The following is a 24,433-nucleotide window of genomic DNA, read 5'->3' as shown; positions in this document are numbered from 1 at the left end:
AAATACTTTAAGGAAATAATGACTGAAAATTTCCCAAATTTGGAAAGAGACATACACCTACAGGTTAAAAAGCTAAGTAAACTCCTAACTGGATAGGCACAAAGAAATTCATACCGTGTACATTATAATTAAACTGAAGACAAACAGGTCTTGTAGGCAGCTAGAGAAAAAGGACACCTTGCCTGTGGGTGAAAGTTAGCAAGGGTAGGAAAGAACTAAAAAGTATCCACTAATGAGATGTAATCAACACTTAGACAAGGTTCTATTCACAAAAAAGGAATACACATTTTTTTTTCAAATATCCAAGGAACATATATTAAGGCAGATTATATCCTGAGCAATAAAACTTAAATAAATTTGAACTAAAATCATCTAGAGTATGTTCTCTGATCACAATGGAGTCAAACTAGAAATCACTATCAAACTTAACAGAAAATCCCCAAACATTTGAAAACTAAACAATGTTTGTCTATAATAGCCATGGCTTGAAAAGGAAAATTCAAAGGAAATTTAAAAATACATTAAACTGAAAAAAATGAAAATACAGACATATCAAAATGTGTGAGATACAGCTAAGGTAGTACTGAGAAACATACTATCAAAGGCATGCATTTGGAAAAGAGAAAAGTCTCAACTTAATAATATATACTCCCATGTTAACAACAAAGAAAAAGAAAAAAGCTAAATTAAGAACAAATGGAAGAAAGTAAACGATAAAATGAAAGGTGAAAATTTGAAAACAGAGTAGAGAAAGTAATAGAGAAAAAACAAATCAATGAAACAAAATTCTTGTTCTTTGAAAAGATCAACGGAATTGGTAAAGCACTGGCAAGACTGACAAAGAAAACATGAGAAAAAAACACGAATTATTAATATTAGGAATACAAGAGGGGATATACTACAGACCCTACCGACATCAAAAGGAGAATAAGGGCATACTATGAACAACTCCACATACATGGATTTGACAACTTAGAATTCACTCATTACTTAAACACAGCTGCCCACCCAGCCATGCATACACACACACACACACACACACACACACACACACACACACACACACACTCACTCACACACTTCACCTGATATGAAATATTTACTGGTAGTGGGGCAGGTACTAAGTAAGACAGTATTAAAATTTTTAATGTTTAAAATAAAATTAAAAATAGAACTCAAAAAATCAAAAATAGAACTACAATATAATCCAACCATCCCAATTCTGGTATTTATCCAGAATAATTAAAATCAGGATCTCAAAGAGATATTTGCACTCCTATATTCATTGCAACTTTATTCATGGTAGCCAAGAAATGGAAACAATCTGAATTTCCATTGAAGGGTACATGGATACAGAAAATGAGGTATGTATTTACCATGGAAATCAGCTTTAAAAAAAATAAGGAAATCCTGTCATACACAACAACATGGATGAAACTTGAGGACACTTTAAGTGAAATAGTTTAGTCACAGAAGGGCACATACTGCATGTATCTACTTATGTGAGGTATCTTAAATAGTCCAATTCCTGCAGAAGAAAGTAGCATGGTGTAAAGATGGGTAAATTAAGATTTATTTTTCACTGGGTATAGTGTTTCGTTCATGCAAGACGAAAAAGTTCTAGAGATCTGCTTGTTGTACAGCATTGTGCTGCAGTTAGCAATACTGTACACTTCAAAATTGATAAGAGGATAGACTTCATATTATGTGTTACTTATCATAATAAAAAAAAGGTTAATTGCTACCATTAAGTTCTTTACTTTACAAGCTTTATCATACAAATGCTGTGTTTCAATAAAATTGTGAACTCTAGGTGATAAAAAAAAAAGTCATTCAATATAATTGGGCACAAGAGCCCAATTGCAGTAGATAAACACAAGTGTGGAAAAAAATGAAAGGTAAACACAAGTGTGTTTCTTGTAATGCCACAGATCTTGGTTAGCATAAAAGAAAACAAAATAAATTTTAAAATATTATAAAATACTGTAGAATCATTATAGTTTCTATCTGTACAAAAAAGGTAAAGTATGACATGAAAGAATAACAGGTGAACAGTTTAAAAATATGTATTCTTTTTTTAAAATATAATTTATCATCAAGTTGGCTAACATACAGTGTATACAGCATGCTCTTGTTTTGGGGGGTAGATTCCCGTGATTCATTGCTTACATACAACACCCAGTGCTCATCCCAAGTGCCCTTCTCAAATAAACTCAAAATGGATGAAAGACCTAAACGTGAGACAGGAAACCATCAAAACCCTAGAGGAGAAAACAGGCAACAACCTCTTAGACCTCAGCAGCAGCAATTTCTTGCTCAGCCTGTCTCCAAAGGCAAGGAAAATAAAAGCAAGAATCAACTATTGGTACCTCATCAAGATAAAAACTTCTGCATTGCAAAGGAAACAATCAACAAAACTAAAAGGCAACCGAGTGGGAAAAGATATTTACAAATGACATAAAAGATAAAGGGTTAGTATCCAAAATATAAAAAATTTCTCAAACTCAACACCCAAAAAACAAATAATCCAGTGAAGAAATGGGCAGAAGACATGAATACACATTTTTCTAAAGAAGACATCCAGATGGCCACCAGATATATGAAAAGATGCTCAAAAATCTGTATTCTTAACCAAATTCTTGCTGACTATGTGACCCAAATCATGCAAATTTTAGTTATTTTTCAAGTATAAACTGACTCTTTAAGTGGAAAGTTAAGGTGTGAAAAATACAACATAAGGCATTCAGAATCTGTTGAAGACTGAATCTATAGAATGTTGCAATGTCAATTTTTGAGATGGGTTTTCCATAAACATGTACTGAATTACCTAGATTAAGTTTTGTTTCCATATATTCTCACAGCAGTAAGTTCTTATCCCAAACATAGCACTTACCATATTCTATAATAATAATGATTTGCATTTCCATGCTGTCTCATGTTGCAGTTTGTCCGTTCCTTGAAGACAGGTTAGAATAATGTCCTTTTAATCATTTTATCCCTAAGGCATGACATACACGATGAATAGATGAACAGAAGTTGAAGAAATATCATCAAAGCTTCACATGTACTATAAACAGCAAAAAGGAGTTGTGAAATTATGAGAGCAACGAGCTATAATGAATAATCAAAGTAATTTAATTTAGAAATGTATGTATGAAAGGCAAATATGGATTACCAATGAATAACCAGAGAGCTAAGCAATTGTATCCTAAAATACAACTAAAAATAGTACAGTATCCATTAAAAATAAGTGAAGGTTATGGAAAGGTAATTAATAAAAGAATTATGAATGAATGAGAAGCAAAGAACAAGATATTTGATATATAGTTACCAGAAGAAATGCAAATAAAATAATAAGATAATTTTTTTTTGCCTTGTAAAAAATCTAGTGTTGCCAAAATTGAAGCTAGAAGTTGAAAATACTTCATAACCTGGTGATAGCAGTAGAAATTTTCACATTCATGGAGGATAGTTTGGATGCGTCTACCTAAATTTAAAATCCAGCACTCCCATTTCTGGAATTCTATCTTAAGTATATATCACACATGTGCACTAGGATATGCATCCAAAGTTGTTCTTTGTGCCTTTGAAACCACAAAGACTAAAGCTGCCAATAAGAGATACATTAAATACATTAAAGTACAGGCATACCATATGCCATATAGCTATGTCATCATTAAGAAAGATTGTAGAAGTATACACGTATACAATATAAGTATACTTATATTCCAGAAGATTATAAGTGATACTGTATAGATATAAACAAAAAGATTCAGAAAATTATGCAGAATATGACTGACTCAATTTGTTATATATATATGGCATAGAAATATGCATATATCTGCATTTGCCCAGAAATGGTCTAGAAAGATACACACTAAGCTGATTTGGGGGGGGGGGGGGGGTGGAGGGTGGAAATTATAAACATATTGTTGGCAAATGCACTTCATTATTCTGAATCATGTGGTGTTTAATCAAACGTAGAAACAAAAATGAAAATAAAATGAAGAACACAGATAAAAATTAAAAATAGGTGTAATTCTTAATTCACCTCAAGAAAAGGAAAGGAAAGGAACTGAAATGTATGAATCAGCAGGGACTTGGAGAATTAGTGGACAAAGCTGAGCATGTTATTTCAGGACATATGTCCTTTTTCTAAAACCATCAGGGTTATGGGGCTTGAGAATATATAAAACAGCCCATAGATCAGATTGTAGCTAAAGGGATTCATGCTTGCATTTAGTTATGAAGTTCAAATTGGAAGCTGTTCAGGCAGAAAACTAATAGAAATGGGTGATAGCTAATTAACCTAAGGCTTCAAAGTAATTGCTCTGCAAGAAGCAATTTAGAAGGGACCTTTCTCCTTTTTTTTTTTTTTTTTATTTTTGAAAATCATAAAATGCCCTATTTGACTTTTGGTGCCTGAGCAAAAATATATGTATACACACAAATATTGATTTTTTAAACACCTCTACCTTATCCAACTTCTTTTAAAAGTCAAAAAAAAAATCCCAAGAACAGTACTTTGTATCAATACTGAATATCCCAGGTTTAAGACTTAGCCATGAATGGAGATAATCAGAGTAGATTCCTGAAGTAAATATGGGTAGGAGGATAGAGTTATACAGATTAATCCCTCCCTGAGCCTCACCACTAGAAGTCAGTAGAACCAGCTACTCTAAAGCATACTTGTTTGGTAGAGAAGTAGATCCCCTAGCAAAAGCAAGGTGCACTTGTGAAAAGACTGAGGAACGGGGTGCCTAGGTGGCTCAGTCAATTGAATGTCTAACTCTTGATTTCGGATCATCTCATGATCTCATGGTTTGTGGTTTTCAGCCCCATGTTGCTCTGTTCTGACAGCGCAGAGCCTGTTTGGCATTCTCTGTCTCCCTTTTTCCGCCCCTCCCCTGCTGACTCTTTCTCTCTCAAAATAAATAAGTAAACATTAAAAAAAACTCAAGAGAAAAAAAAGTGAGGAATGAATGTACACCATCCCAAATCAGTCCCTGTCTGCCACAATCTACAACTTTGGCTTCCTATCTTTCATGCATGTTTCCTCTTATTTTTCAAAAATATCCAGACCTGTATATCATATACTCTTTCCTTCTCAGAGAGAGGAGCCCCAAATTTCCTGTATTTCTATATACAATTCCAAATACATACACTTTGGGTACTACAGTGTTCTCTCCCCCAAATTAGCTCAGTATCTTGGACTTACAGCTTCATGGCACATAAGCTTCATGTACAACCCACAGATTTGGAAATGATACCAAAGCAAAGAAGTTCTTATCAGAACTTCTGCAACCATGAATCCAAGCTTTAATCGACTGAAGACTAGTCTAGATTCATTGCTAGCATTGTATAAATTTTAGAGTTAATAGACCCACAAGCGTATGGCCAACTAATCTTCGACAAAGCAGGAAAGAACATCCAATGGAAAAAGGACAGTCTCTTTAACAAATGGTGCTGGGAGAACTGGACAGCAACATGCAGAAGGTTGAAACTAGACCACTTTCTCACACCATTCACAAAAATAAACTCAAAATGGATAAAGGACCTGAATGTGAGACAGGAAACCATCAAAACCCTAGAGGAGAAAGCAGGAAAAGACCTCTCTGACCTCAGCCGTAGCAATCTCTTACTCGACACATCCCCAAAGGCAAGGGAATTAAAAGCAAAAGTGAATTACTGGGACCTTATGAAGATAAAAAGCTTCTGCACAGCAAAGGAAACAACCAACAAAACTAAAAGGCAACCAACGGAATGGGAAAAGATATTTGCAAATGACATATCGGACAAAGGGCTAGGATCCAAAATCTATCAAGAGCTCACCAAACTCCACACCCAAAAAACAAATAACCCAGTGAAGAAATGGGCAGAAAACATGAATAGACACTTCTCTAAAGAAGACATCCGGATGGCCAACAGGCACATGAAAAGATGTTCAACGTCGCTCCTTATCAGGGAAATACAAATCAAAACCACACTCAGATATCACCTCACGCCAGTCAGAGTGGCCAAAATGAACAAATCAGGAGACTACAGATGCTGGAGAGGATGTGGAGAAACGGGAACCCTCTTGCACTGTTGGTGGGAATGCAAATTGGGGCAGCCACTTTGGAAAGCAGTGTGGAGGTTCCTCAGAAAATTAAAAATAGACCTACCCTATGACCCAGGAATAGCACTTCTAGGAATTTACCCAAGGGATACAGGAGTACTGATGCATAGGGGCACTTGTACCCCAATGTTTATAGCAGCACTCTCAACAATAGCCAAATTATGGCAAGAGCCTAAATGTCCATCAACTGATGAATGGATAAAGAAATTGTGGTTTATATACACAATGGAGTACTACAGGGCAATGAGAAAGAACGAAATATGGCCTTTTGTAGCAACGTGGATGGAACTGGAGAGTGTGATGCTAAGTGAAATAAGCCACACAGAGAAAGACAAATACCGTATGTTTTCACTCTTATGTGGATCCTGAGAAACTTAACAGAAACCCATGGGGGAGGGGAAGGGAAAAAAAAAAAGAGGTTAGAGTGGGAGAGAGCCAAAGCATAAGAGACTCTTAAAACTGAGAAGAAACTGAGGGTTGATGGGGGTTGGGAGGGAGGGGAGGGTGGCTGATGGGTATTGAGGAGGGCACCTTTTGGGATGAGCACTGGGTGTTGTATGGAAACCAATTTGACAATAAACTTCATATATTGAAAAAAAAATAAAGTATAGAAGTTCATGAAAAAAAAATTTTAGAGTTAAACATTACCCAATATGACTACAGACTAGTACATATTCATAATTTCTTGAGAAACATATTCAGTTTTCTAGGTGTCTCCAAGAGTCAAGTTATCAAAAATTTATATCTTCCATAAAATTAGAACTCCTATAGAATTATAGAAGTTTTTAAGATGTCTGCTGTCTGTTGCCCAGGATTCAAATTTTCAATATATTTTCTCCCCAACATTAGGTTTCACTCAGATACGGTTAGCTAAGGATTGTGTTTAAACTTGAGCCAGCTATGCTGGTCAAAGATTGAATGATTACATAGAGTGTTTTTTTAGATCTGAACCATTTATCCTCCTCGTACAAGGGTGGGAAGGATTTTCCTAAGGCACACTGGCTACATGCTAGAGATATGGACAGAAAAAAGTTAGCATGCTGGGGCACCTGGGTGGCTCAGTCGATCAAGTGTCCAACTTGGGCTCAAATCATGATACTGCGGTTCCTGAGTTCAAGCCCCACATCAGGCTCTCTGTTAGCACAAAGCCCGCTGAAGATCCTTTGCCCCCCACTTCTCTGCCCCTCCTCCATTCTCTCTCTCTCAAAAATAAATAAACATTAAAAAAAACTTAGCATGCTACACCAAGAAAAAGTGGAGTTAATTTTTTTTTTAACGTTTATTTGTTTTTGAGACAGAGAAAGACAGAGCATGAACGGGGGAGGGTCAGAGAGAGGGAGACACAGAATCTGAAACAGGCTCCAGGCTCCGAGCTGTCAGCACAGAGCCCGACGCGGGGCTCGAACTCACAGACTGTGAGATCGTGACCTGAGCCGAAGTCGGCCGCTCAACCGACTGAGCCATCTAGGCGCCCCAAAGTGGAGTTAATTTTTAAGACCCAAAATGCATGCTAAAATCATTAAATTTTTAATGTTGTTTATAGTTTTCTAAAATTAGACTGGAAACTACTTCAGGGAAGGTATCATGTTCAAGACTTTGTCTGTTGGATCACGAAATGGATAATGATGTGTGGAGAATTTTACTTCATTGACTGGTTTATAATTACTAGCCACAAGATGCATGATAAATGGCAAATTTTTTAATATTTTGTTTGTTATGTCTTATCTTTTTAAAAAATAAAATTAGGTAATTCACCTAGCTCTTGCCATTTACAAAATTATGTTAACATAGGTCTTGGAAAAACAAAAGGCTTTTTCAAAATTATCTATCTCCTGAATTGTTTGTGCTTTATATAATATTAATATCTGTTTATTTGTCTTTTGTTGCAGGATTTATTTATACATGTGGTGGAACTTTAAAAGGACTTAATGGCACTATAGAAAGCCCTGGTTTTCCATATGGATATCCAAATGGTGCAAACTGTACATGGGTAATAATAGCAGAAGAACGAAATAGAATACAAATTGTTTTTCAGTCATTTGCTCTAGAAGAAGAATATGACTACTTATCCTTATATGATGGACATCCTCATCCTACAAACTTTAGGACAAGGTTAGTGTGATTTGAATGGAAGAATGGAGGGAAATATGTTATGGGTAAAATGTTATTTCACACAGGGTGCTTAACATTTGTGGTACAATTGTATTAAAGTCATATTCACTATTTAATTATTGTTAATTTGGAAATATATCATCTCATGAACAAATTAGTTCAGTGTCTCTGACTTCATAATACTATATTAATATTATCTCTCAAAAAAGTGAATGTAAATTGAATTGTGACCTTTTTAGATTGGTTAAAGGTATTTTATTTTTGTTAAGTGCTTATTTTCAGGTGTCATTACTTATGGGCATAACTTTTGATAAAAGTGAAAGCATACCATGTAATGTGGCTACCCAATTTTAATATACAATATGCAGAAATACTTAAAAATCAATATTCATATAAAAAGACATTAATTTTATACAATATGTATGGTTTATAAAATCTAAATATCTGAAAAGTCGACCCTTTAATGTCACCAACTGGGAAATTTACATTTGTCCATACAAAGGAAATTATTTATTTATAAGCTACTCCATAAAACAGGTGTGGACATTAGCTGGCACCCTGTCATTTAAGTGATTCTTCAAAATTTCTTTTTGAAAAATAGAGTATCTAAATATGTGAGAAATTTTTGCTGTCTTAGCAAAAACTCCTTTTAAATATAGATCAACTCTAATTCAACCAAGTTCAAACTACCAGATATAACATATCTCATCTAGTCCTAGATTTTAACTAATGTGTGTAATTATGTTTAACTGTAGTAAACTGTTTTTGAACTTCTAATCCAAAATAATCTAAGTCAATAAACTCTAAGATTAAAGAGTCTTTACATACTTGGCTATGTGTGCACTCAGAATGATAGTTAAAAATGCCTCAGTTGTTTCAAACAGCATGACTATGCAAAGAAAAGGTCACTAAATTGGTTACTGATGAGGGTTTTGTTTGCTTTTTTCTATACATCCATTTACTGAGTATTTCCAATTTCTTCTTCCCTTTACACAAAGTCTTTTAATATCTGTTTAAGAATATACAGAAAAGCTGACATGTCTCACAGAGTTATTTCATCATCATGGCCAATATCATTAAAAACGCAATGCCTTCTGTTAATGACACAGCACTATGTACACTAGAGAGTGTGTGGGTGAGGCGGGTAGGTATCTGCTGTCATCTATATACATCCAATCAGATTACAGGCTAAAAGAGAGTAACAAAGGTAATTCTTAGAGTTTCCAGCCTGCTAAAATGATGTACATAAAAATAAAATGACAGAGACTTGTGTATATTTTCTTTACAGCAGCAGCATGTTAATATGTAATTGCTGTAAATATAAAAAAGAAATGAAGCGCTCAGTGCTATCTGGTAGTTTCTAACTATAAAATCGCTGATAGTATGGTTTGCCTAAGTGTCTATTCTCTCCAGATCCCCTTGAAAATGAGAAAACACATTTTTATTTTATCTCTGCTCCTTTTTTTAAAAGAAATAATTGTGGCCTCTGGGAAGTTAAAAGACCTTGTCAGATGGGGAAAATCAGTTTTTTTCTTCTCATTCATTTTTTCCCAATTTGTAAATGGGAATAATAGCATTTAATTTGCAGAGATTCTATGTGTACTACAATGTAATGAATGCTCTGTAAGTCTAACCCTTAGTATTTATTAAGTACCCGTACCGGACACTACTAAGTATTTTGTATTCATTATATTATTTAACTTCTCAAACAATGTGGAAAGATTTCTATCATCAATGTTTTACAATTAGCAAAATGAGTCTTACATTACTTGCCCAAGGTTAATTGTTGAAAGTAGCAAGAGGGAGGATCATCACTATAACCCAGAATTGTCTCAGTTCAGAGCTTAAGCTTGTTAAAAAAAGAAACAAAATTCAAATATATAATTCACAAATAATATATATAATTTCCATGGTTTATGTATTGATATAAAGTCTATTTTTCCTTTGACAAAATTTAACAAATAAGATAAATAATAAAAACCAATATTTTTAAACATACATAACATATAAAGATATAAACCAAAAAATAAATTACAAACTTATTCATGGTATTTGTTTTATAGATTCTCCTCTAATATGTACTCTATACCATTTTGCTCACAGTTGGATGCATAATGCATCCACTGGTGTTCATGCTTAAACCTAATGTTACAGCTGATTTTAAATTTTTTTAAATTTTTTTTTTTCAACGTTTTTGATTTATTTTTGGGACAGAGAGAGACAGAGCATGAACGGGGGAGGGGCAGAGAGAGAGGGAGACACAGAATCGGAAACAGGCTCCAGGCTCCGAGCCATCGGCCCAGAGCCTGACGCGGGGCTCGAACTCACGGACCGCGAGATCGTGACCTGGCTGAAGTCGGACGCTTAACCGACTGCGCCACCCAGGTGCCCCATACAGCTGATTTTAAATAGCAAGACTAGGGAGAAAAAAACCCAGTGTGTAACCTACAGCATCTTCCAGACTGTTTATATACAATGTCTGCTGTTTGATTAGAAGCTGAAACTGCTGCTGGCAGTTTGATTTATTTTTGTGTCTGTCTGTTTCACTCACGTTTTCTTGCTTTTTGTTTCTCTCCGTTCTCACTTAATACATGCCATTAGGGTATGTCTGCTGTTCTCTATCTTTCGGAAATTGATACTTATATTTTGTTATTTTCCATGAGCTCCAATAGATACTTTGTAATGGCTTGTTATACTTGCCTTGCAATAATGCAGAAAAGATGCTTTGTAGGTCTTGTCATTCTTGCTTGTATAAATAGAGAGGCACATTGGATTTGACAAACACAATTTCATACGTTCAAAATATTATCTAACACTCCAATTTTTGATGATCCTGTTTGTTATCCTGTGAATTTTTAATTTATTAAATAAAAATTGATATTGCAGGCTAAATGTAGTACTTGAAGCAACACACCATTAGAGAATTTCTTCATAGGTCTCCATTAAGAGGCTGGTGTATTTGAAACAATTTGGTTTACTTGATGCATGAAGTAATTCTTAGCTTTCTTTACTTTTTATGTGAATACCGTATTTTCTAAATAAGAAAATTATGCCAAAAATTTAAAAAATCATTTTAATCCTATGAGATGTATTTATATGTTCAGGGTCATCCTACTTATGCTATTTATGTCCTTATTCAATCTCCCTACATTAAAATACATCCACTTCACATGTGACTAGAATTTTTGTTAGCATCAAATTATCAGATGCTTACATTTAATTATACTATAATTCATTTAATTATTCTCCTACTACGAGATATGTTTTTTTTTTCTTTCATAAGTAATTCAGATAACAGCATTAGCTTTAACTGAGATAACAACCTCGTATCACCATCCCTAGGTAAAAAGTATTACAGAAAAACAGCATTTTGTTCCAACCTCAGTTGTAGAAAGTGACATGAAGAATGCTGGGACCAGTCAACAGACAACATAGGTCACACTGTCAAAATGCTCCTATTCACACTTTTTATTTTACTGTTGAAAAACAAAGTTAGGGGCACCTGGGTGGCGCCGTCGGTTAAGTGTCCGACTTCAGCCAGGTCATGATCTCACGGTCCGTGAGTTCGAGTCCCGCGTCAGGCTCTGGGCTGATGGTTCGGAGCCTGGAGCCTGTTTCCGATTCTGTGTCTCCCTCTCTCTCTGCCCCTCCCCCGTTCATGTTCTGTCTCTCTCTGTCCCAAAAATAAATAAAAAACGTTGAAAAAAAAATTAAAAAACAAAGTTAAGTTTTGGGATGACTGGATGGCTCAGTGGATTAAGTGCCCGACTCTTAGTTTTGGCTCAGCTCGTGATCTCATGGTTTAGGAGTTCAACCCCACATCGGGCTCTGAACCGAGGAGCCTGCTTGGAATTCTTTCTCTTCCTCTCTCTCAGCCCCTCCTCCTCCTCCTCTCTCTTTCTCTCTTCAAAAATAAATAAACATTAAAAAGTTAAGTTTTAAAAATGCTTAATTTTCTAAATAAATAACTTCTAAAGTCATTGAAAAAAGGAGGTAGTTATCATAAAGTCATAGTCATAGTGTAGAAATACCCATGACATGAATTTTATCTTCTTAAATTACAAGAATTTTCATGAATGCTAATAATGTTAAAAGTAAAAGGTATATATAATTCAGGTAAGTGTGAACATATAAAAACTCTTACTGGGGAAGGTAGGCAGTAAATATAAACAACTGCGGTACAGTAACAGAAATCCAGCTGAGGGGGAGAGGTAGTGTTGGGAGAGTTGACTTCAATTTTTTCCAGTTTAATGGAAATAACTGACATATAACATCTTGTAAGATTAAGGTGTACAACATGATAATTTGAGATATATAGAGAGATAGATATTAATATAGATATAATATAGGTATAGATAAAGATATAGATATATAGGTATAGATATAGATATAGTGAAATGATTACCACAATAAGGTTAACACCTCTATCATCTCACATAATTACCGTGTGTGGTGAGAATATTTATGATTTGTTCTCTTAGCAAATGTCAAGTATATAAATGCACTACTGTTAACTATAATCAACATGATATACATTAGATGCCCAGGACTTTTCATCTTATAACTGTTAACTTGTAACATTTGACCAAAATCTTCACATTTTCCCAACCCCCATCCCTGGAAACATTTTACTCTCTTTCTCTGAATTTGGCTTTTTTAGAATTCACATATAAGTGATATTGTATAGTATTACTGGTGGACTTCTCATCCATCCTTGGATGCTTAGGTTGTTTCCACCTCTTAACTATTGTAAACAAAGCTGCAATGAACATGATAATGTAATCTTTTCAAGATAGTGACTTCATTTCCTTTGGACATGTATCTAGAAGTGGAAAATTAGATCACATGGTAGTTCTATTTTGAATTTTTTGAAGAATATCCATGGTGTTTTCCATAGTGGCTGAACAAATTTACATTTCCACCAACAGTGCCCAAGTGTTCCCTTTCTTTGGCATCCTCACTAACACTTGTTATCTCTTGTCTTTTTTGATAATAATCATTTCAACAGGTGTGAGGTGATATTTCATTGTAGTTTTGATTTGCATTTCTCTGATGATTTAGTGATATCAAGTAACTTTTCATTTATCTATGGAGCACTGTGTGACTTATTTGACAAATTGTTTATTCAAGTCATCTGCCCATTTTTTTTTTGTCCACACACTGCCCAATGAAGGGCTCAAACCCACAAACCCTGAGATCATGACCTTAGTCGAAGTCAAAGGCTCAACAGACTGAGCCACCCAGGCACCCCTCCTCTGACCATTTTTGATCGGATTATTTGGGAATAAGAAAGGGATCTAATTCATTCTTTTGCATATGTTTATCCAGTTTCCCTAGAACAGTTTATTAAAGAGACTATCTTTTCCCCATTGGTTTTTTTGGCTCACTTACCAGTATTACTTGGTTGTGTGTGGGGGTTGGTTTCTTCCTTGACTCTCTAATTCTATTCCATTGGTCTATGTGTCTGTTTTCTGTTGTTTTTTTTTTGTGTGTGTGTGTGTGTTTGTTTTGTTTTTGCCAGTTCCTTATTGTTTTAGTGACTGTAGCTTTGCAAGTTCAAAATCTGGAAGCTTAAGCTTTATTCTTCTTATAGTTCTTACTGGATTGCTTTGGCAATTCAGGGTCTTTTGTGGGTTATACACATTGAAGATTTTTTTTTCCTATTTCTCTGAAAAATGCCATTGGAATTTTGAGATGGAAGAACTCTGGGTATTATGGACATTTTAATAATACCAATTCTTCTGATCCATGAACAAGGGATAGCTTTCCAATTATTTGTATCTTCTATAATTTTTCTTTTCATCAAAGTTATAGTTTTTGTGTACAAGTATTTCACTTCCTTGGTTAAATTGGTTCCAAAGTATTTTATTGTTTTTGATGCTAGGGTAAAGCTATTGTTTCCTTTATTGCTTTTTCATAGAGTTCATTTTTAGGGTATACATATGCAACTGACTTTTTATTTTGTTATCTGAAACATTACTGAATTAGTTTATTAGTTCTAACAGGGTGATGGGGTCTATAGGATTTTCGGTTTATAAGATCATTATCATATGCAAAGACAGGTTTACATTTTCCTTCCATATTTGGATGCCTTTTATTTATGTTTCTTACCTTATTGCTCTGTCTAGGACTTCCAATATTATATTGAATACAAGTGGTGAGAGTGGACAACCTTGTTTTGTTCACAACTTAGAGGAAAACTTTTCATCATTGAGTATGACATTAGCTGTGGGGTTGTCCTTTATTATTTGAGTTATGTCTATTCTATGTTTATATCTAATTTGTTAATAATGTTTATCATGGAGTACATGTTAAATTTTGTCAAATGGATTTTTCTGTATCTACTGAAATGATTATAAATTTTTATCTTTCATGATATTAATGTGGTATAACACACTGATTAATTTCTATATATGAAAATACCTTTGCATCCCAGGGATAAATCATGGTGTATAATCCTTTTAATGTGCCTTTGAATTTAGTTTGCTAAATTCCTATTTTGTTGAGATTTTTGCATCTATATTCATATGGGTTATTGGCCTGTAGTTTTCTTTTCTTATGGTATCCTTATCTGGCTTTGATAGCAGAGTAATGGTGGCCTCATAAAATCTGGAAGTGTTCCCTCCTCTTCAAATTTTTGGAAGAGTATAAAAGGTTTTGCTTTAATTCTTAATATGCTTGGTAGATTTCACCAGTGAAACCATCCCGTTATGGGCTTTTATTCAGAAATTTTATTCTAGGTTATCCAATTATTTGGGGAATAATGGTTCATAATAGTTTCTTACAATCTTTAGAATTTCTGTGGTATTGATTATAATGTTTCCTTATTCATTTCTGATTTTATTTGAATTTTTGCTTTTTTTTCTTAGTCCAACTAAAGTTTTGTCAATTCTGTTTATCTTTTCAGAAAACCTAAGTTTTATTCTAAGTTTTGTTGATCTTTTCTGTTGTGCTTCTAGTCTCTATTTCATTTTTAATGTTTATTTCTTTATTTTGAGAGAGAGAGTGAGTGAGTTTCAGCAAGGAAGGGGTAGTAGGAGAAGGAGAAGAGAATCCCAAGCAGGCTCCACTCAGCACAGAGCATAATGTGGTACTTGATCCCATGAACCATGTGATCATGACACGAGCTGATATCAAGAGTCAGACGCTCAACCCACTGAGCCACCCAGGAGCCCTTCATTTATTTATCTTATGAAATTTGTTATTTTCTTCCTTCTGATAGTCTTTGGGCTTGCTTTGTTTTTCTTCTTCTAGTTCCTTGAGATGTAAATTTAGGTTGTTTATATGAGATCTTCTTTCTTAATGTAGGCATTTGTCACTATGACTTCCTCTTAGAACTGCTTATGCTTTAGCTCATAAGTTTTGGTATACTGTGATTCCATTTTTGTTTGTTTCAAGATTTTTTAAATTTCCCTTTTGATTTCTTCCTGACCCATCAATTTTTCAGGAGTGTGCTACACTTATTTGTAAATTTTCCAGCATTGCTCCTGTTATTGAATTCTAGTTTCATATTATTTTATTTGAAAAACATACTTAATATGATCTTCATGTTTTTTTAATTTATTGACTTGTTTTGTGACTTAACCTATTATCTGTCTTAGAGAGTATCTCATGTATGCTTGAGAAGAATGTGTATTCTGCCATTGGATGGAGTGTTCTCTGTATGTCTGGTCGCTCCATTTGATCTAAAGTATAGGTCAAGTCCAGTATTTCCTTAACGTTTTTCTGTCTGAATATCTATTGTTGAAAGTGAGTAATGAAGTCTCCTACTATTATTGTGTTGTAGTGTATGTCTCCTTTCAGATCTGTTATATTTGCTTAATATATTTAGGTACTCAGAGATTGTGTATATATTTACCATTGTTATATGTTCTTGATGTATTTACTCTTTTATCATTATAAATGACCTTGTTTGCCTCTTACTACAGTTTTGACTTAACCTCCATTTTAATCTAATATAAAAATAGCTAACCTTGGTCTCTTTTGGTTTTCATTCCCAGAGAATACTTTTTTCTATTGCTTCACCTTAAGTTTATGTGTATTTTTAAACTGAGTATATTTGTTGTAGTCAGCATACAGTTGGGTCTTCTTTTTTACACATTCAGCCACTCTATGCCTTGTGCTTTGAGAATTTAATCCATTATTTAAAATAATTGTTGGTAGCTACGTACTTAGGACTGTTGTTCTGTTAACTGTTACTGACTTTTTTGTAATTCCTTTGATCCTCTCTCTTTTGTCTTCCTTTGTGAATTGAAAATTTTCCATAGTGGTATGTTTTGATTCCCTTCTCTTTATCTTTAGTGTATCAACTGTAGGTTTTTGCTTTCTGATTAATTACTATGTGGCTTACTTAAAATATCTTATACACACAGTAGTGTATTTTAAGCTAATGACAACTTCAGTTGCATATAAACACTCTATCCTTTCAATCCCCTCCCCAGCGTTTTATGTTTTTGATGTCACAAGCCCCCCCCCCCCCCCCCCCCCCCCCCCCCCGGGCACACACACACAAACCACAGGGAGTAGCAGAGGTGTTAATATTACATATCCATTAACAAATCATTGCAACTATATTTATTTGTAATACTTTGGTCCGTTACCTTTTACTACAGTTAACTCTTAATTAGAGATGAGAATTAAGTCTTTACACTGGTAAAACCATTTTACAATATTAAAGTATTATAAATTTAACTATATACTTATGTTTTGCAGAATGTTGTGCACTTTCGTAATTCTTCATGTTACTAATTAGCATCCTTTCATTTCAGTTTGAAGAACTCTTTTCAGAACTCCTTGTAAGCCAGGTGTAGTGGTAAACATCTCAGGTTTTGTTTTCTTGGGGACATCTTTATGTCCCTTTATCTGAAAGATAACTGCCTAGTATAGTATTCTTGGGTTAGCAGGTTTTTTTTGGTTTTGTTTTTGTTCTGTTTTGTTTTCTTTCAGCACTTGGCATTTATCATTCCACTCTCTCCTGGTCTTCAAGACTTGTGCTGTGTAATCTACTGATAGCTTTATGTGGGTATCCTTTAAAAAAATTTTTTTAATGTTTATTTATTTTTGAGACAGGGAGAGACAGAGTATGAGCAGGGGGGGGGGGGGGGGGCAGAGAGACAGGGAGTCAGAATCCAAAGCAAGCTCCAGGCTCTGAGCTGTCAGCGCAGAGCCAGATGCAGGGCTCGAACTCACAAGCTGCAAGATCATGACCTGAGCCGAAATCGGACGCTTAACTGACTGAGCCACCCAGGCACCCCAATGTGGGTATCCTTTTGTATGAGGATTTTTTTATTTGCTGCTTTAAAATTCCTTTTCTTTGATTTATACAGTTTTATTCTGTGTCTCAGAGAAATGCTGTTTGAGGTTGAAATTTTAAGATTACCTATTAGCTTCATGAACTTGGGTGTCAAAATTTCTCCTCAGATTTGGGAAGTTCTCAGCCAGTACTTCTTTAAATAAGCTATTTCCTTGGGCACCTGAATGGCTCAGTCATTTAAGTGTCCAAGTTCAGCTTAGGTCATGATCTCATGGTTCATGGGTTCGAGCCCTGTGTTGGACTCTATGCTGACAGTTTCAGAGACTGGAGTCTGCTTCAGATTCTGTGTCTCCCTCTCTCTCTGCCACTCCCCTACTCGCACTCTCTCTCTCTCTCTCTCTCTCAAAAATAAATAAAACATTTAAAACATTAAAAAATAATATTTAAATAAGTTTTTCCTTTCTTCTTTTGGATATATATATACATATATATGTATATATATATATTTATATGTCACGTAAGGTATCCCATAGTTTATATAGGCTTTCTTCACTCATTTCATTCTTTTTTCTTTGTTCTTCGCTGGATAATTTCAAAGGACCTGTCTTCTACATCAGAGGTTCTTTCTTCTGCTTGGTCCATTCCTTCTAATGTTCTCAACTGCATTTGTTTCCCTACTCTTCTTGTTCTCTCTTGTGGTGAAATTCTTATTCTTGTGTACCTTCTCTCAATTTTTCAAAGCAAGGCCAGGTGATGACAGCCTCACTTTTGCTTTCTGCAGGGTGGGGCTAAGTGCTCATTTTAATAATTTCTCCCAGGCCTGAAAGGAAAGCAGCTTCCTGCATATATTCACTAGCCATATGCAAAGACTTGCCCTCAGTGCCATCAGAAGCACACACAGAGAATTTATCATGGTTTGTGGGTCAGTTTGGTGGAGGTGTGAGGAGTGCTGCAGGTGCACGGGTCAGGTGGAACATCTGTAGGTGAGGCATCCTGAGCAGCTCATGGGAAGGCTTCCTGATGGAGTCCATGATGCAATAAGTAGACTCTACCTACCTCTGTGGCCTCTGAGAGCCATATCTTCCAAGCTCCCAGCTGATCTCTGTCCCCAAATATTCTGGGGACATCTGGGCTTTCACTCACATATTCTCACTTCTCCCATGAAAGAAATCAAAGGCTGAGAAGGCTCAGCTGTGTTATCTTGAGGAAAGAATAACACAGATAACATGAAACTATTCCTGTTATCATCTTTAATGCATCCAATCTTAATTTTTTTTGCTTCAGTGATGTGCTGGAACACCTCTGCTGGATTCTTGGACTTCTACAAATGGTCTCTCATCCTTGGACAATTATCTAAATCAGTGTTCTTTAGGGGAAGAGAGTAGAAAAATTTTATTCTGCCATGATGATGTCACTCAAATTTGCCATTCTAAATGGCAGGGCCAAGTTGAATGGAATCAGAGAGAGCTGGGAAGAGATGATGGAAGTGACAGATTTCCAAGGAAAAAGAACAACAAGTGCAATATCCTAATTCTGGATCATGCGTGTGAAGATGAGTACACAATGAGGCCTGAGAAGTGATGTAATAGGGCAAGGCCACTAGAGTCTGGCAGACCACTTTAAAGACTGTTTTTTGTTGTTTTGTTTTGTTTTGTTTTTTTGGTTTTTTGGGTTTTTTTGAGTGAACTAAAGGCCAACAGAAAGTTTTAAGTATTGATGTGACATGATGTAACTTGGGCCATCACCAACATAGTCAGTTTTGTACACTGCACAAAGTTGTCAGGCCCTGGAGCCAGCAATCCAGCCTGTGTTACTTCAGCCAAGGTCATGCCCCTACCCCAACCCAGGGTACTATGTCAGTGTGGGGAAAGAAGACATATTTTACAATACATTCATAATAAGGGGGACCTTTTGCAATTTTTTCCAACCAGTAAGGTCACCTTTTTGTAATTACCACAAACCATGACCCTGTTATATTTTATAATCTGAAATGATCACTTTAAGCTGCTCTGTGGAAACCACACTGTCTACAACTAACAAAAAGTTACTGTTTTTTGATATAGTGAATTCTGTGAAATAAGTAGGTATCACATGAATAATGAGTTACATAATATGCAACACTATTATACACAACTCTATTCCATCCCATTTTAAGAAAAAATTATTTTACTTAAAATAGTGATGTTTTTTATATTTAAAAGGAGTGAAGAATACAAAAACTATTGAGAAAATTAAAATAGATAACAGTATAACTGCTCAAAATGTATTTTTATGAATATTTTTTGAAGTGAATTATTTAAATTCTTGTGAAATGGAAAATTCTCAATATCTGAAAATTTTCCTGAACCCTAATGACATACAAATCTTTTATATCTCTGATATGCTGCTACCAGCACTTTAACAGGTAAACACACATCAGCATAACATAAAACTCCAATCAGAGAATAATACATAATCACCATAGAAATGTTGGGGTGGCTTAATAATAATAGATAATATTCACATTGTCAATAATTCAAAGGAAGAAAGATGTAATTAGCTTTATAGGAGCCAAAATCATATGAAATTTTTGACAGTGTAGGTTTGATAGTACTCTTATAACAAAACCAAAGAGATGATCCCAAAATATAATATAAAATATCTCTTAATCTCTTAAATTAAATAACACTGTGCATTAGTGTTATTTAACTTTGCTGTGCATTAGTCCTCATGGCTAACTTCAGCTGCTCCTTAAAGAGGGCATATAGATGGTCAGTTTTGCTTATATGGTTTTAAGGACAATATAATTATAACTTCTTTGCCATTAAAATCAGAGAAAAGGGAAGTATAAGCTATAATTACAACTGAGGAGGATAAATTATCAAAAATCAAATGATATAAACATACAGAAATATGTATGAAACTACTGAAAAAAGATACCAAATTTTAATTGATTATAAATCTTATGATTGTATATATAGAAAACTTAGATAATTTACTGGAAATATACAAAGAAAATTAAGTGTGTTGATTAGAGTCACTATCTCATCAACCATCATTTAGAAAACTCACAAATATATTACAAATAGCAGCAAAATTAGTGAAATGTTGATATGAACTCAATGTTATGCAGAACATTTATGATAAAAAATTTTGTATTCTAGTGCTGAAAGCCACTAGTGGAAAATGGATAGCCACACTATATTTATGGGAACAAAGATTAAATTTTGAAATAAAAAAAGAGACTACATTTTGTAAAGCTCTTATTTTTTGAAGTTATAATACAATTTCATTCAAAATTCTGTTGGTTTGCTTGAAAAAAATGATATATGAGTTCATCAATCACATGAATAACCAGGAAAATATTTAAATATAGGAATAGAAAGTTTAAACTAAACTGTAAAATAAAAATGTATAACAATAATTAAAGGATATGGTATTGGCTGATTTAAGAGTAGAAAGAATTTGGAACAAACTTTATATCAACTCAGCCAAACAAAAGATGAAATATAGAAGCTATTGAGGGAAGAGAGAGGTTTCCTGTTATTATAAAACTTAATAAAAACTAAAGAGATTACAAGATGTGATAACATGAATAAATAAATTTTCTATGATCACAATATACTTCAAAGAAAATAAATATTTAATTATCATGGAACATAAGTTTCAAGATGTATAAGATACGAAGTCTTGATGTACTTAAATAACTTTTAAAAATATGAAAATTATAGTCATATAAATGGAAATGTGCAAAAATATATGCACAGGGAGTTTACAAAATGTAAACTTTTTACAAAATGAAAAAGGTTAAATCACTAATATAAAATAAGAAACTAGTAAAAATAAAAAAAACAAAAGTAGGTAGCAATGTAATATTTTTCAAGTATAAAACTAAGACCTAAACAACTGTAAACAGCATTGGTGAAGATATTTAGGTACTTTCCTGCATGAGTAGTGGTAATATCAGTCTATAAACTGTTTCTGAAAGACAACAGCATTAGGTTGTCCTGCATTAGGTATCCAGGAGTTTATCATAAATAAATTATATTATTCATAAATAATAATTATTAACTATAATATGAATAAATAAATAAAATAAACATCTCACTCCCCAAATTACATACAGATTTTTTGTTTGCTGCTTTGTTTAAATAACAAAATCATGAATGTCTTATTATAGAGAATGATTAATAACCATGGGACAAAATGTAGCAATTAGATACCAAATCTTATATGAATTTTTTATGGGTGGAAAAGGGTTCACAATATATTACTGGATAGAATAAAAATAAAGACCGCAAAACAGCATGTATAATAATAAAAGATAGCTTGTGCATTTATATCTGTTTGTTTATTTATCAACTGGGAAAGATTTATACCAAAATGACATCTGTGATTCTCTCATGGTAATGGGGTGTGATGAGTTTTTCCCTTTTTTTACTAGTCTTTGATTTATAAGATTTTTACCTTGAATACCCACAGGCCATAGAAAAAAACTAGTTTTTTTTCTGGTTCCTTTATCTCTTTATCTCTTCCAAATTTCAAGAATATTTTTCTGATATGTATTACTTAGTGATTTAGGGTTTAAATTTTAAACTGTAAGAGAACATCATTATGAAAATAAATATTGCCTATGTCCATTCTCAGCAAATTAAATATTCAGATAATCAAAACCATATCATAAAAATTCATTTTTGAAATTTTCAAATTCACCAAGTTACACACTTGATAATATAACGGGATTGTGAAGAACAAAAGTCTTTTTTAAAGTTAAACAATGCGACATCTAAATAATTACGTGAGTCTGTCAAAATCATTTCATTTTTCCTAAACAATTCTTTTACTTCTCAGATAATGGTCCTAAACCAATAGAGAAAAACTTAAAGCATATATATTTACATATGCACATCTTGTTCTCATTGTTGACTAAATAGAATGAGAATTTTGAATTAAGTTAATATATGTTAGAATCAAAACTTTATTCATCATTGGGTCATACATTTTCTACAGCTCAATATTCAGATCTCAAGTGTACAATTATGTTTTGTGAAACAGTCATAAACTCAGGTAATCCACATCTCTATTAACATACAAGTTTTCATCATCCCAGAATCTCCTATTGTATTCCTTTCCAGTCAATCCCTACACCTTCCCAAGGAACCACTGTACTAATTTGCTTTACCATGGATTAGTTGGCCCCTTCAATATTTATGTTCATAGAAATTGATTGCTACAATATGTACTTTTTGTATTTGGCTTTCTCTCTAAGCATATTGTTTCTGAGATTCAATCACATTGCTGTGTCAACAGTTTATTCCTTTTTGTTGTGGAGTAACATTTCATTCCATGAATTGTTGACTTTCCTGTTAGTGAAAGTTTGGATATTTTTAAGTTTGGAGATATTCAGAATAAAGATGCAATCAATATTCCTATAGAAGTAGTTTGTGATTGCATTTTCATTTGTCTTAGAATAATACCTAGTAGTAGAATTGTTGGATTATTGGTTAAATCTATGTGTCATATCATAAAAATACCCCCAAACAGGTTTTTCAAGTGGTTGTCCTATTTTATATTCTGCCATCATTGTATAAGAGTTCTGATTGCTCTACATCATTGCCAACATTCAAGGTGGACAATCTTATTCTGTTTTTATTTTGCATTTCCTATATTTCCTTATAGCATATTCTAATGCTATAAGCACTTTTTTATGTGCTTATTGAGCATTTATTGATATGTCTTATGAAATGTCTGTTCAAATATTTTGCCTGCTTTTAATTGGGATGTTTGATTTGCCTTGATATTATTGAATTATAAGAGTCCTTATTCAATCTTTATACCATTTTTTTTGACAAATATATACATTGCAAATGTTTTCTTCCAATTTTAATTTGCTTTTCATTTTGTTCCACATCTTTTGATGAGCTGAAATTTTTAATTTTGATAAAATCCAATTTATTAATTTTTAAAATCTTGTTTTTCTCTCTAGTCTGACAAATGACAGAAAAAGATTCTCCTACACTTTCTTCTGAAGTTTAGAAATTTTAGCCTTTATATTTAGGTCTATGATAAACCTCAGAAGTGTAAGGAAGTCTATGTTCATTTTACTCCCTATGGTATTATAGTGAATAAGAATTATGATGGCCTACCTATTAAGGAATCCTAGAACTGACAATTCAATAAATTATATTGGATGATGCTGAGCACAGCTCCAATGAAACATATTTCAAGTAGCTTTTAAAAATGACTACTTGATCAACTAAATTTTGCTAGAGGAAGATCTATCTTATTTTTCTATTTCTATTGTAAAGCTACCCCTTTAGTTGGTTTGTTTTTTACTTTGTGATTATCTATAATTTATACCTTCTTGGTTGTAGTTATAAAATATACTTCATTACTGTGATTAAATTCTCTGAACTTCATTCCTTTATTGTTATTGAAAATCATTTTATTTACCCAATATTTTTTTCTCAGTACTGTGAGGGATAAATATAACAGACATAATATATATCCTGTTGTAATTTCTTGTTTAGTTTTATGAACTCATTAAGTTCTTTTTTTTTAATGTTTATTTATTTATTTTGAGATAAAGAGAGTGCATGAGCAAGCAGTAAAGGGGCAGAGAGAGACAATCCCAAGCAGCCTCCATGCTGCCTGATGCAGGGCTTGATCTCATAAACTGCAAGATCAGGACCTGAGCTGAAATCAAGAACTGAAATCACGAGCCAATGCTCAAGCAACTGAAACACCCAGACGCCCCACACTCACTAGACTCTTGACATAACCACAAAATCCACGAGCGTAAGACATAATGAATAGTAATTAAAATTAATAAACAACAATCTATAGCTTGAGTTCCCACTTGTGCAATTGGTTGACCTTCCTCCTTCAGAAAATGTTGGTGGTGTCCCCATAAATATTCCTGAGCAACCACTATAGTTCTCTTCTTACATAATTAATCGTATCTCTTTTTC

At 33.8% G+C, this 24,433-nt stretch overlaps 1 protein-coding gene across 6 annotated transcripts in view; it reads left to right on the top strand.

Annotated features, from left to right (window-relative positions):
* Positions 1 to 24,433, top strand: part of CSMD3 (CUB and Sushi multiple domains 3) — a 1,247,213-nt gene that overhangs the window by 130,895 nt on the left and 1,091,885 nt on the right. For all 6 annotated transcript variants that reach the window (XM_053896606.1, XM_019467839.2, XM_019467838.2 and 3 more), the window contains exon 2: positions 8,008 to 8,230. In XM_053896606.1, the coding sequence (XP_053752581.1) occupies positions 8,008 to 8,230 (223 nt within the window). The remainder of the gene's footprint in view (positions 1 to 8,007; positions 8,231 to 24,433) is intronic.

Source organism: Panthera pardus, unplaced genomic scaffold (genome assembly GCF_024362965.1).
Source record: "Panthera pardus isolate Hobbes unplaced genomic scaffold, ASM2436296v1 HiC_scaffold_7, whole genome shotgun sequence".
NCBI classification, from domain to species: domain Eukaryota; kingdom Metazoa; phylum Chordata; class Mammalia; order Carnivora; family Felidae; genus Panthera; species Panthera pardus.
The sequence above is the reverse complement of the archived record's forward strand: the minus strand, read 5'-3'. Positions and strand labels throughout refer to the sequence as shown.